Here is a 14,811-nt window from a genome sequence, read left to right as displayed (position 1 = left end):
AGAACCCCCCCCCCCCCCCCCCATTTCTTTCATAAAAATGTTCCCATTCAGAATACATAGTCACATTGATATTTTATAGATAGGCAGCTCTTATCCTCATATTGATTAGTGGTTCCAAATTAGAATAACTACTGCAGTAGGGAACAGGCACAAAAGATATGCTCAGCATCTTTCCAAATAACCGCTCTCCTTTATTATGACGCATTTGAAGATTTTTATACACATGATTACGTAGGTATCACATTAATATTACAGGGGGGTAAAACGGCCGCGATTTGCCTCAAAAACGTTTTTTTCCCCCATTTTTCTCTTAGGAAAAAAGAGGCAGTGGGCTGGTATCCAAAGGAACAAAAAACGCCACTCTGGGGGCCCAGGAAGTGATCAGACCACCCTTCATACCTGAGGGCCTGAGCTGGCTTGAACGGAGAGGAGAGTGAAAGCTTCTGCTGTTTCAGGCGTCAGAAAGGTGAGTTTTCAATACAGCCTCCAGTGGTAACACATAGACATGACATGACAACATAAATACATGGAGCGATTCCTTGCAGAAAACCTACCTTTCTGCCGCAGGGCTTTATCAGAGATAAAAAGCCCAATCTTCGCCCTTCATGGTAGGCTCCGAGACCTTGAAAGAAAACCTTCAGGAACAGGGGTACACTCAAGTAATCCCACAATCCTGGATCTGCGAGAAGACCCTGCCAGTAAACATTTATTGGCCTTACTACCAAAAAGTACTGGATCCCAGGGCCCAGCTTAAAAACATTTGCAAGCAAAACCTTGTGTCTTCGGATGACGAGGCCCGGGTACCGTTCATTTAGTCCATTATGTGTTGCGGGAATCAAGAACGTGAAAGGGTTTACGGAGGATTACGTTGTTATGGGTTTAGAGGAATGTCAGTGACAATTTACCAATGTACACTAATGTATTGTTTATCATTCTTTGCAGGTTAAATATGAAGGATAGAGTAATGACTTTTGTTTATAAGTACCGTATTTATTGGCGTATAACACGCACCCCAAGTTTAGGAGGGAATTTTAAAGAAAAAAACTTTTAGGAGGGAAGTTTAAGGAAAAAAAAAACACGTACATTTAAATGCCCATTAATACAGCCTTGTCAGTGTCATTTGCAGCCTTCCATTGAGCCTTGTCAGTCATTTGCAGCCTTCCATTTAACCTTGTCAGTCATTTGCAGCCTTCCATTTAGCCTTGTCAGTCATTTGCAGCCTTCCATTTAGCCTTGTCAGTCATTTGCAGCCTTCCATTTAGCCTTGTCGGACATTTGCAGCCTTCCATTTAGCCTTGTCGGACATTTGCAGCTTTCCATTTAGACTTGTCAGTCATTTGCAGCCCTGTCGCAGTGTCTTTATCGGCTTGGCATTTAAAATGGCGCAGCCGAGATACAGAGCTGATGTCCTGTGCATCTCGGCGGCGCTCGGCTATTTTCGGCCGCAGTCGCCCATTCTAGGCGGCTTTCCAAAATGCCGAAAATAGCCGAAAGCCGCCGAGAATGGCAGAGAAGCAGCGGGGGATCGGCGTATAACATGCACCCACGATTTTCCCCTTATTTGAAGGCGAAAAAAAGGGCGTGTTATACGCCAATAAATACGGTATCTTAAGGTCCAAGGAGTTTCTGAAAGTGTATGTACATAGAAAGCAGGTGTATAGGAAGGTAAAAGTATCACAGACTATTTCACTGTTTTTTTTTTTTTTTCTGGACCTTTCTAAATTCTGCATGTTTTCCTCCAGTTTGTAATGAGGAGGGAAAAAGGGGGGGGGAGAATAGAGTGGTGAGTGACAAATTTTCAGATCAATAATACTAACCGCTCTAATTATAGCCAAGTTTGTGACAGGTGACTGGGTCGTTGTAAAGAAGGAAAGAAAGCTTGAAGGACGGGACAACTGGGTCCATGCCAGCCACTGCAAGAAGCTGCTCAACTACACCAAAAGGATGAGGAGTATCTTTATTTATATTTTAAAGTACACATAGTAAAGTAAAGGACACATCGTTGGGTCTGCTCTGAATCTCCACCGAGCTCTAGTACCCCAGCGATGACAGCGGTACATGATATATAGGATGTTCATATTGGTATGAGGAGTTTTGACAAACTAGTAAAATCCAGACACTTGTCAATAGAACTTAACAACACATTTCTAGAGGGTAAAATGAATTATAATTTTAACAATAGCTCTGGTTATTGCCAGCTTTGGTATTGGGATAACTAGGTAGCCCACAAGTGTGCTTCAAATTTAGTTTGGTATTAATGCAGATCTACAGCTTATAAGGCAATTCCCACTAATGCAAGAGGTTCATGCGTGCTGGTAAAACGCATCCCAGCATCTTATGTCATGGCCCGATTGTGGGGATCTGATGGCGTGAGAGAAAACGTAAGAATGGGATGGGCAGCTGGAAGGGAATTGCTTGTACATGGTGGGGGCTTGAGCGTATGAAAAACAATTGAACAATTTCTCATCCATTGAGGATGGGATGTTTTCGTGTAACTGTTGAAGCTACAAGGAAGTTCCCACAGTCCAAGGGGGGGTTTCTTGCAATTCATAAGTAAAGATTGATATACCTGGAGTGCGAATACCAGTGACAAAGTTCAGGCCCATAAGGATAAGGTTAGATCCCGGCAAGGCAAAGCCAGAGCTATAGCTAGTGAAGGTTAGAATCCTTTTAAGGGCTTGGGAAACTTGGGGGATTTTTTATTTCCCATCGGATCATGGCTGAAGGAAGTAGGGGTATATTTACTCATGATGTTTTTGTTTCTATTCCTTCTATATGCTGTGATGACGTGCTCCTGTTTCCTGATTGAATGCATGACCAGAGCCCGAGCAGATGACCACATCTTCCTCAATGAGACGCCCGAAGCCCAACCTATGTACAAGACAGGAGGATCACAGACAGACCGGCGATTACTACAGCTCACCATGTCATCTCTCCTGAACAACAGAGTCTACATGTCAAGCCATGGTTTCCTTTTTATGGACTAATTTCCAGTGTAAAAAGATCAAGATTCATGGAGGGACATATGGGATCATATGACAAGAGGAGGGACTGTTGTGAAAATTTTATGAAGCTGTATTTTAATATGTATTGTCATAAGAGTCTTCCAGTGTTAGTTCTCATGCAGCACGCTCTAAAGAGCTGACTGGGGCAAACTGACAGTGGTTGAGATCTGTATGATAGTGGAAAACTCCTTGGGGATGTAGAGAAGTGTTTGCGGAGTGGAGACATTTCCACCACCTAAGGGCCCCTGTGTGAGGCATGGAGCAATCGTCTGGTGGGGGTGTGTTCGCTCTGCAAAGACAGTATCGGCTTAACAAGTGTGCGCTCATGTTGCCCCTGTGTGCCTGATCAACAAATGCAGGCACACAGGCTCAGCTGCCTCCTGTCTGTGTCCATTCAGGCAGAAAATAGGGATGCTCACATTTATACAGGTACTGTGGTGGATAGCTCTGTGCATGGGGTTTGACAAAAACTCCAACTCTTAGGTAATGTGGTGGATAGATGTGTGTGTGAATGGGCTTTCTGTCAATATCGCGTGGTCGCATGCACAGTAGCACCAAATGTTCTGCTGAAAACTCCAACTCTCATGCATGGGCTTTCTGTAGCTGTTTAAGATGCGTGCGCCCATGTGCAGTAGCTACAACTTGTTGGGATCTTCAACTGGAATTGTTGTTGGAGTTCTCGAGCAGTTGGAGTTTGACAGAACACCAGTCCTTGGCCATGCACAGATTTTCATCCGCTCCCTGTTCCACTGCTCCAGGCTGCCTGCGTATAAATGCTTTCTCATCCCCTGGGGAGTTGGGATTGTGGACTGAACCCATCCTGTGGAGGCTGAGCAAAGGACACACAATTAGTTGAGGGGGTCACAGTTTACCTTTTACTGGCAGGGTGTGGAAATATAAAGTGTGAGAGCACAGGTGGTCATTTTCTGGGTGTACGTGACGAATTTTGCAGATATTTTTTGTAAAAAAAAAAAATATAGAAGAATACATACCGACTTAAACTGAGAAAGAAATTTTCTATTTTTTTTTTTTTTTAAAACAAATTTGGGGGGTATTATAGCAAAAAGTATAGATATATACACACACCTATATACCGTATTTAAATCGGCATATAACACACACTCCCCCCCCCCCCTAAAATCAGGGGGAAATCGGGGGTGCGTGTTATACGCCGACCCCCACTATTTTTAACCCTTTCTGCGGCTTCCGGGCATCTTCGGCCGTTCTCAGGTATCTTCGGCGGCTTTCGGAAAGCCAAAAGCCGCCGAGAACTACAGAGCGCGGCCAAGATACACAGGACATCCGCTCTGTATCTCGGCGGTGCCATTTTTAAATGGCAAAGGTACAGACAAGACTGCAAGTGACTGACAAGGCTGCAAAGGAAGACTGCAAATGACACTGATAAGGCTGCATTGATGGGAATTTAAATGCAAGTTTCTTTTTTCCCCCTTAAACTTCCCTCCTAAACATGGGGTTATTTTTTTTATATTTTTCAGAATTTTTTTATTTTTTTGCTATTAACAAAAAAAAAAAAGTGACAAATGATTTTTATAACAGCTTAGGTGTAAAATCCTTTTCTTTAAGTACATCACAGGACACAGAGCCACAGTATTCATGGATGGGTTATATAGGCACCACTAGGTGATGGACACTGGTACACCCTAGAAAGGAAGTTTAGTCCCCTATACACCACCTCCCCTTACTGGGAGTACCTCAGTTTTGTAGCAAAGCAATATATGTGTATTAGAAGAGAGGAGGGACCTCTGTGTCCCGTGATGTACTCAAAGAAAAGGATTTTACAGTTAACCTGTTATAAAAATCCTATTTTCTTTTTCATACATCACAGGACACAGGGCCACAGTATTCACTGATGGGATGTCCCAGAGCAACGCTGCCTGCAGCACACTGCGCCCAAAGGCGATATTCTCATGCCTTCTTACACCGACTTGATAGAATCTGGTGAATGTTTGGACTGAAGACCAAGTTGTGGCCTTGCAGATTTGAGCCATGGAGGCCTGGTGATGCACTAACAGCCCTGGTAGAGTGCACTTTGATTTGAAAAGGTGGAACTTTCCTCTTCAAACCATAAACCTGTCTAATCTACTTAGCAATGGTAGACTTCGACGCTGCCTGTCCTTTTTCTTTAGGACTTTCAGGCAACACAAACAAATCCGTTTTGCGAATCTGAGCAGTCGCTTCCAAATAGGTTGACCGCTCTCACTACATCCAGAGAATGTAGTGACTTTTCTTCCGTAGAACAGGGATCTGGAAAAAATGAAGGCAGAACATCATCCTGGTTTAGATGAAAACCCGAAACCACCTTTGGTAGAAAGCTGAGATGAGGATGCAATAATACCCTATCCTTATGAATAATTAAATATGGCTCTTTACAAGAAAGCCGCCAATTCCGATACTCTTCTTGCAAAGGAAATGGCTACCAGAAAAATTAGCTTCCTTGTCAAAAACACCAAAGGAATATGTGGTATCAGCTCAAAAGGCTGTTTTTGTAAATGCTGACAGAACTCAATTCAAGTCCCAGAGGTTCAGGGGAGCCCTAACCAGTGGATTAAGCCTCGTTACCCCCTGTATAAAGCTTTGGACCAAAGAATGCAAAGCAAATGGACGTTAAAACAATAAATCAACAAGGCTGAGACCTGGATCTTGATAGTAGTCAAGGCCAGCTTCATCTCTAACACCATTTGCAGAAAGGCAAGGATTCTACCTATGACATACTTTCTGGGATGTCAATCCCCGGATTCACACCAGGAGACATATGCCTTCCAGACTCTACAATAAATGACTCTGGCTTCCTTGCATTAATCAAGGTAGAAATTACTGAGCCTGAAAGCCCATGACTCAGAATGTGGGTTTCAATAGCCAAACCATTAAATTTAGTGTTTGTAAGGTAGGATGGAAGTGGTAGTAGGGTCCATGGGGGCCCTACCGCCATCTTTACTATTTCTGCATACCAAGATCTTCTGGGCCACTAGCAGCACCGACTTCTTTTCCTGCTTGATCCTGCGAAGAAGTCATGGTAACAGCAGAACAGGAGGGAATGTATAAATCAGAGAGAACTGATGCCACAGAGTCACCAACGTATCTGTCCCGTGAATCCCTTGTTGTTGAACCTGGACGCAAATAGATCTACATCCAGGATCTCCCATCTTTGGCATATAGCCAGGAAGATGTCAGGGTGAAGAGGCCATTCCCCTGGGAACAACTGCTGGCGACTTAAGTAGTCCGTCTGGCAGTTCTCTACCCCTGGAATGAAGATTGCCAATATGCACGGCCCATGCTTTTCTGCCCAGATTAGGATCTAGTTTACTTCTCCCTGGGATGCATGACTCCGGGTGCTCCCTTGGTGATTTATATAAGCCACTACTGTGGCATTGTCGGATTGGATCCTCACAGGATGACCCTGCAACCTGAATGTCCAGGCCTTTAGGGCTAGGTACGCTGCACAAATTTCTAGAATGTTGAGGGGTAAGGTCCTCTCTGTTTTGGACCATTTCCCTTGGACAGTCATCTCTTCCAGAACTGCTCCCGAACCCGAAAGGCTGCCATCTGTTGCTACCTCCTTCCAGGTAACTGGTAAAAAGGATTTCACTTTCCGTATAGTCTCAGGTACCAACCACCAATTGAGGCTCTGACGCACTATTGGTGACACGTGCATCAGAAAATCTAGCACCTGGACTTCTTGTTCCAGGCAGGATACTGTTTTTGCAGTAGTCTCGAATGAAACCAAACATAGGGAACTGCTTTGAATGAAGCCACCATCTTTCCCAACAACCTCATACAAAGGCAAATAGAAGGACACTTCTCTACCCTGACTACCTGAACCGGCTCCTTTATGGCACTTATTTTTGCCTGGGGGTAAAAACACCCTCTTCTGGCTTGTATCTATGACCAGACCCAAGTACTCTAGTCTTCTTACTAGTTTTAAAGAAGACTTCTCTAGGTTGAGGTTTTCCAGGTAGTTGACTGTAGTGACCAAGCTTTGGTCTAAGCAGGCTATCAACCGGTCTATTAAGAGCAGGTTGTCTAGGTACACAATAACAGTTATACCCTGGGCCCTTGATCTGGCCAGAGGAGCCAGAAACTTTGTGAACACCCAAGGTGCAGTAGCTAGACCGAAAGGCAGAGCTACAAACTAAAAATAACGTTTTTCCATTTCAAAAAGGAGATATTTCTGATGAGTGGGGAAAATGGGTACATGCAGGTATGCAGCCTTGAGGTCTATTGATGCCAGAAGTTCTCCTCCTTGTAGGATGGAGATTACTGATCAGATTGATTCCATGCGAAAGGATCACATTTTTAGGAACCGGTTTAGATCCTTGAGATCTAGGATGGGTCTGACATCTCCATTTGGCTTTGACACCGTGAAAAGATTTGAATAAAACCCCAATCCCTGCTCTTGCATGGGAACCACCATGATTACTTTTTGCGCTCCACTTGAAAGAGACTTTTTGCTTTGGATCTTTGGGAACATTTGATCTGAGGAAACGAGGAGACAGGAATTCTCAGAACTCTAGTTTGTAACCTAGCGTTATTGTGGAGACCACCCATCTGTCCTGAAAATCCTCCTGCCAGATCCTTGAGAATTGTAGCAGTCTTCCCACCCCCACTTAAACGAGCGGGAGCGCCCCTTCACAAATAGGTTTAGTGTAATGTCTTGTAGATTTCCTCCCCCAGGACTACTTTTGACCCTGGGGTTGACCGAGTTTTAGCTCTTGAACCCAACGGTGGAGGCCGTCGCGACTGCCAGAGGCTGATGCCCATGGCACTGGAGAAAGAGCCCATTTAAATGAGGGACATTTACTCCTTTTCTTAACTGGCAAAATGGTACTTTTCCCACTTGAGATTTTTTGGATACAATTGTCCAAATCATCCCCAAACCGCTTTACACCATGGAACGTAAAACAAGCTAGGAGCTCTCTGCATGGCGTTTTGGTTGACCAATTTTTCAACCATTAGATTCTACGCATATGCACCAACCCAATCGTAAGGCGAGAGGTCTGAAGGATAGGATCCCTGATTGTGTCAACTGCAAAACACAAAGCCGCTGGCAGGTTGACTAACTCCCGAGCCTGCTGTTCAGAGAAAAACCTTGAGTACCTGCTTCAAGTGGTCTCTCAAGGACTGACATACCCCAATTGCCACCACTGCAGGTTGAGCTACTGAACCTACAAAAGGAAAAAACGTTTTTTCAACAGGAATTTCCATTGTTTATCGGTTGAATCCCTAAGCATCCGAGTGTTGTCTACAGGACAAGTCAAACTTTTATTCACAGAGGATATAGCGGCGTCAATTGCTGGTATACTCCACATCTTTGTGAATTTTTTTTTCTCCATAGCATAAAGTGTTGAAAACTTTTTAGGAGGGAAAAATGTTTACATGGGTGATATAAAAAAAAAAATTATATATAAGCTTTTCCAGCAATGAATGAACAGGAAAAGCATGCTCAGCTTGAGGAGGCTTCAGTGAACCCAAACAAGACGTGGGTTTTTCAACCGACTCAGTTACGGGTAGCTTAAAGAGGAAGTAAACCCTGATGAGTTTACTTCCTCTTTCATTCCCTGCAAAGGCAAAGCATAATGGACTACTATGCATCGCAGCCGACACGCACAGCAGCTCAGTGCGCCTGCGCGCCGCTGTCTACGGCGCATGCACCATAGACAGCGGTGCCCGTTTTCGGGCAAATATCTCCTAAACCATATAGGTTTAGGAGATATTGCTTGGACCTACAGGTAAGCCTTAATCTAGGCTTACCTGTAGGTCAAAGTGGTTTGTAAGGGTTTACAACCACTTTAAATGTGGAGTGGACCATTTTAGTAAGAGATTGCACTAGCAATTTCTCACCCTGTGAAGCTGAAGATTCCTCAGAAGATGAGTCGTACTCATCCTGCTCTGAGGGGAATTCGTCCCCTCGTTCCCAGAGTTCCTCTGTTTGTGGGTCCTGGGTCTTCTACTTTGTGAAGATGCAATTACGGCCATTAAATCTTTCCTCTAATCCAATTATGGTTAAGGAAAAAAAACTCCTGAGTAATATATACATGGGCTGAAATGCCAGAAGCAGTAGCAGCCCCAGACAACCCCGACGGCTCACTCTGATCAGCCTCCCTTGGTCCCTCAGGGGGAGATGGTGCTGCGGGGGGGGGGGGGTCCTCAAAGCCTGAGGGAGATCCCTTTGAGCCCCCATTTCTCAGGGGATTTGTGCCTCCCTTTATGCCCATAGTGTTGAGCACAAATGCAGAGGTACTACCAGCAATGCACCCACTGCTGAGCAATGTAGTTCAGCAACTGCTATCAAGGCTCAGTCTGATGCCAAGTAAATGTTTGCCTGTGAATGCCTGCGTCACCCCACTAACATGTTATTCATCTGCTCAGTGTCCCTCCTTGAGCTGTGTGCACCTGCCCTGCAAAAAGAGTGCACTTCATAGCTTTCTATAGCCTGCGTTGTGGGAATCAAACCACGCCGCAGTCGCGCTAATGCTCCGCCCCCCTCCTCCGACCAACGCCCATTTTAAAAAAATTTTAAGACTGCTTTTCCCACGTGAGCCAAAGGCTCTGATCCTGCTCGGATTGCAGGTGGAGGGGAGGCTGGGGTGGAAGAGAGGAGGGCAAGTGGGTGAAGAGCCGCCGACTGCCCAGTGGCCTCTAGGCTGAAGGAAGTTGTGGGGGAACATTCCTGAAAGGAACCCCCCCCTACATCCTACCTGGAGCATGGAGGAGTGTGCAGCTTGTGACACGGAGACAAGACTGACAAGCATGGAAAGGTATGTGCTCTTGCCAGCCCCCGTTGGCGAATTTAGGCATAGCAACATTTTACTTAAAGGAGAAAACCCACAAGAATTCGAAAAATTCCTTAGGAATCTCCCTTACCTTATCCAGCTTTAGGGTTCTGTGGTAACAGACCCAATCTTCACCACTCAGGGTGGGCTTCCGTTTAGAAAACCTTCAGGGAGTGTGACCCCCTTTTTTTAAAATGGGGGATCCACACCCCGCCAGGAATATGGCTTAAAAAAACAAATACTGGAGGGGGCGTGGCCAGCGCACGAGCTGAATGGAAGCTCTGTGAGAGAGCTCCGTGACACGAACGGGCATATTAGCGACAATTCACAGCGAATATCGGTAAAAAAGATACGAACAGACGACGGAAGAGTTCCTGAATCCGAAGGCGATGTCAAAAAAGCAGAAAGACGAACGGAAAATGAAAAAACTAACGACATTCTCCTCTCAATCAGCGGGAGGGAGAAAAAAAAGATGGCACAGATCCTCTCACAGCTGCTGTACCAGCAACGGCCTCCTCAGGGAGAGCGCACTACACTGACATGCCTGATGCTGCTCTAGAAGAATCACCTCACAAAACACATCTGGAATCTCCTCATGAGGAAGATTACCTCAGCCTTACATGTTGCAGCCCGGCTAAAACTCGTATCAAACTGGATTTCACAGGCCAGGAGGTAAGCCATAAAATACCTCATATTAGTCAAGATAACACAGTCATAACTCCTATAGCTTCGCCTATAGCCATATTCCCCACTAATAACCAGCCTATACTGGACAACCAATTAAAAGAAATGCCATTAACTTTACATACTTCACTTCATACGGATATTTTACAACTCACAAATCAATTCTCCAAAGCAGTGAACTCCTTAGGTGAAAGAGTACACACTATTGAGAACTCCACGGGAGACATGACCAATACTATTAATGACTTAATAGATGCTCATGAAGAAAATAAAGCTGATAAAAAGGAGTGGCTTAAATTTAAAATCGCAGATTTAGAAGACCGCTCAAGGAAGAACAATCTCAAAATCAGGGGTATCCCTGAAAATATACAGCAGTCTGATCTTAAAAAATATGCCACTGACTTATTCTCCAACTTGCTGCCAGCTATACCAGCCTTAGAGCTCACAATTGATCGTATCCATCGGATTCCGAAACCGTCATTTCTCCCTCCACAGATACCACGTGATGTACTACTTAGAGTACACTTCTACCATGTTAAAGAACAAATCCTATATAAAGTGCGACATCTAGGACAACTTCCACAACCATATAATACAATCCAGATTTATGCTGACTTGTCTAAACATACTCTAGATATGAGAAGACAACTTTCCACGATTACAAAAGCTCTGCGTAATCATAAAATTGAATACCGTTGGAAACAACCATCTAAACTACTGATACAGAAGAACGACGCCTACCATACAATCACTTCTGTGGAACAAGGCATTAAGTTACTTCACGCATGGAGTATTATCCCCGAACCAACTCCACCTATCGGAGCGAAGGAGAATCCGGAGAAACTTACGCCACAAATGGCATTAGCTTTCATTGACTAGATCCGGTCAAAATACAATTCTATCAATAGGAAACCGATCTATCAGCTTGCCCGCCGTGCGATACTAAATCTTTGGAACAGCTGACCTTTGAACTAATTCCCCATTCTAATGTTGCAGTATACATTGAAATGTTTACCACTGCAAGTTAAGTTTAATGTTTGGTTATATTTATTTTTGTTTGTGCTTTTACTTTTATTTTTTTCTTCACTGTATCCTATACACAACTCATAGCATTCAAAAGGGACAGGTATGTTGTGAACCTACAAAATTTGAATCAAAACTTTTCAGTCACTAAATTTTTGGACATTCATAGTCATTTCAGACTACAGATTGTTCACATGGAAGTAGAATTTAAAGCTATTATCAGGCTAGTATGTACTTACTTTTTCCATCTTATTAATATCCTTTTATGAGTATAAAGTTAATATCTTTAAATACTAATGGTCTTAACCATCCAGCAAAAAGAGCGTCGATGTGGCAAATGACTAACACCCAGCGATGTCAAATATTGTGTATACAAGAAACCCATTTCAAAACAGGCGCTATTCCCACTTACACCCATAAGAACTTTCCTCACATATTTACAGCATCAGGCCAACAGAAAAAAAAAAGGAGTACTTATTGCCATACATCATTGTTAATTTTAAATTACATGAATCTATTGTAGATACCAATGGACAATACCTTATATTAATATGTACCATTGATAATATACACTTACTACATTGGTAAATGTGTATGCGCCTAATAAAAGGCAATCCCATTTTCTGAATGGCCTGATGAGAACAATAGGTAAATGCCGAAAAGGTGCCTTAATAATTTGTGGAGACTTCAACACAATACATGAACAAGAACTAGACACTTCTAATCCCAAAACCAACTGTGCACTTAATTTTTTTTAATAAAAGCGATCTCTATGATGTATGGAGATGCCATCATCCTGGAGATCGTGAATACACATATCATTCCCTGGTACATAATACCTATACTCGTATCGATTATATTTTTTACGGATAAGTGGTTATTGCAGCGGGTGAGGGAGTCTGACATTGCACCCATCACTTGGACTGATCATGCCCCAATTAGTATGACTATTCTACCTAAACACTCTCAAACGACCCATTTTCTATGGAGAACAAATGCATAGCTTATCAAAATGCCTACCTATGCTACAGCTATACAAAACCAGATAACTGAATTCTTTAAATATAATGTGGGATCGGTGTCAGACTCCTCCACCCTATGGGGTGCTCATAAAGCATTTAGTAGGGGAATCCTAATGCAACTGAATGCTCAATTCAGGAAAAATAAAACAAAACTCATTGAGAAACTTACTACTTACATTAAAACATTAGATTCCCAAAACCAATGTCACCCATCACAACAACTGAAAACGAAACTACAAATATTACGACAGGAACTCAGAACGACTTTATTGGATACATTTGAAAAACATACTAGAAACTTAAAGCTAAATATTACCATACTAGCAACAAAGCAGGAAAAATCATGGCACTTCGGATCAAAAAGGCAGATATTCCAAATCAAAGATTCCATATCTATACCACCCTATTACTAGAGAAAAATTGCAAGACCCCCAAGACATAGCGAATGCATTTAGCTGTTATTATAGCTCCCTTTACAATCTTAAAGATGATTCTCAAACTCCCACACCTACCGCAAAGATAATAAGTGATTTCTTAGAAACTATTAGTCTCCCATCATTAACTACTGATAAAATCTCTGATCTTAATGTCCCATTTTCAGTGGAAGAAATTGCTAGAACTATAGACTCCCTGCCCAACAATAAATCTCCGGGCCCAGACAGAATGATAGGAGAATACTATAAATTGCTTCGAGATATACTGGCTCCCCACTTAGAGTGGTGTGAAAAAGTGTTTGCCCCCTTCCTCATTTCCTGTTCCTTTGCATGTTTGTCACACTTAAGTGTTTCGGAACATCAAACCAATTTAAACAATAGTCAAGGACAACACAAGTAAACACAAAATGCAATTTGTAAATGAAGGTGTTTATTATTAAAGGTGAAAAAAAATCCAAACCATCATGGCCCTGTGTGAAAAAGTGATTGCCCCCCTTGTTAAAACATACTATAACTGTGGTTGTCCACACCTGAGTTCAATTTCTCTAGCCACACCCAGGCCTGATTATTGCCACACCTGTTCACAATCAAGGCATCACTCAAATAGGAGCTGCTTGACACAGTAAGGTCCACCAGAAGATCCTTAAAAGCTATACATCATGCCGAGACCCAAAGAAATTCAGGAACAATTGAGAAAGAAAGTAATTGAGATCTATCAGTCTGGAAAGGGTTATAAAGTCATTTCCAAAGCTTTGGGAATCCAGCGAACCACAGTGAGAGCCATTATCCACAAATGGCGAAAACATGGAACAGTGGTGAACCTTCCCAGGAGTGGCCGGCCGCCCAAAATTATCCCAAGAGCGCAGCGACGACTCATCCAAGAGGTCACAAAAGACCCCACAACAACGTCCAAGGAACTGCAGGCTTCACTTGCCTCAGTTAAGGTCAGCGTTCATGCCTCCACCATCAGGAAAAGACTGGGCAAAAATGGCCTGCATGGCAGAGTTCCAAGGAGAAAACCACTGCTGAGCAAAAAGAACATTAAAGCTCGTCTCAATTTCTCCACAACACATCTTGATGATCCCCAAGACTTTTGGGACAACATTCTGTGGACCGATGAGACAAAAGTGGAACTCTTTGGAAGGTGTGTGTCCAAGTATATCTGGCGTAGAAGGAACACTGCATTTCATAAAAAGAACATTATACCAACAGTAAAATATGGTGGTGGTAGTGTGATGGTCTGGGGCTGTTTTGCTGCTTCAGGACCTGGAAGACTTGCCGTGATAAAAGGAACTATGAATTCTGCTGTCTACCAAGAGATCCTGAAGGAGAATGTCCGACCATCTGTTCGTGTACTCAAGCTGAAACGAACTTGGGTTCTGCAGCAGGACAATGATCCTAAACACACCAGCAAGTCCACCACCGAATGGCTGAAGAAAAACAAAATGAAGACTTTGGAGTGGCCTAGCCAAAGTCCTGACCTGAATCCTATTGAGATGTTGTGGTATGACCTTAAAAAGGCTGTTCATGCTCGAAAACCCTCTAATGTAACTGAATTAGGACAATTCTGCAAAGATGAGTGGGCCAAAATTCCTCCAGGACGCTGTAAAAGCCTCATTGCACGTTATCGCAAACGCTTGGTTGCAGTTGTTGCTGCTAAGGGTGGCCCAAACAGTTATTAGGTTTAGGGGGCAATCACTTTTTCACACAGGGCCATGATGGTTTGGATTTTTTTTCACTTTTAATAATAAACACCTTCATTTACAAATTGCATTTTGTGTTTACTTGTGTTGTCCTTGACTATTGTTTAAATTGGTTTGATGTTCCGAAACACTTAAGTGTGACAAACATG

The 14,811-nt window shown here is 43.2% G+C and overlaps 1 protein-coding gene across 1 annotated transcript; it reads left to right on the top strand.

Annotated features, from left to right (window-relative positions):
• Window positions 1–264: 264 nt before the first annotated feature.
• On the top strand, window positions 265–13,283 carry LOC143987640 (uncharacterized). Its single transcript, XM_077486531.1, has 2 exons — window positions 265–466; window positions 1,832–13,283. Exon 2 carries the CDS (start codon window positions 10,337–10,339, stop codon window positions 11,357–11,359), a length of 1,023 nt encoding a protein of 340 aa, XP_077342657.1. The 5' UTR covers window positions 265–466; window positions 1,832–10,336; the 3' UTR covers window positions 11,360–13,283.
• Window positions 13,284–14,811: the final 1,528 nt, after the last annotated feature.

The sequence above is a fragment of the Lithobates pipiens genome, unplaced genomic scaffold, assembly GCF_037356315.1.
Source record: "Lithobates pipiens isolate NorthernLeopardFrog02 unplaced genomic scaffold, aLitPip1_a1.2 Scaffold_18, whole genome shotgun sequence".
Taxonomy (NCBI): domain Eukaryota; kingdom Metazoa; phylum Chordata; class Amphibia; order Anura; family Ranidae; genus Lithobates; species Lithobates pipiens.
Note: the sequence above shows the minus strand (reverse complement) of the source record. Positions and strands in the feature narration are given on the sequence as shown.

What these genes read in the sequence shown, in the direction of transcription:
- LOC143987640 (XM_077486531.1), top strand. Translation starts at nt 10,337, where the DNA reads ATGCCTGATGCTGCTCTAGAAGAATCACCTCACAAAACACATCTGGAA.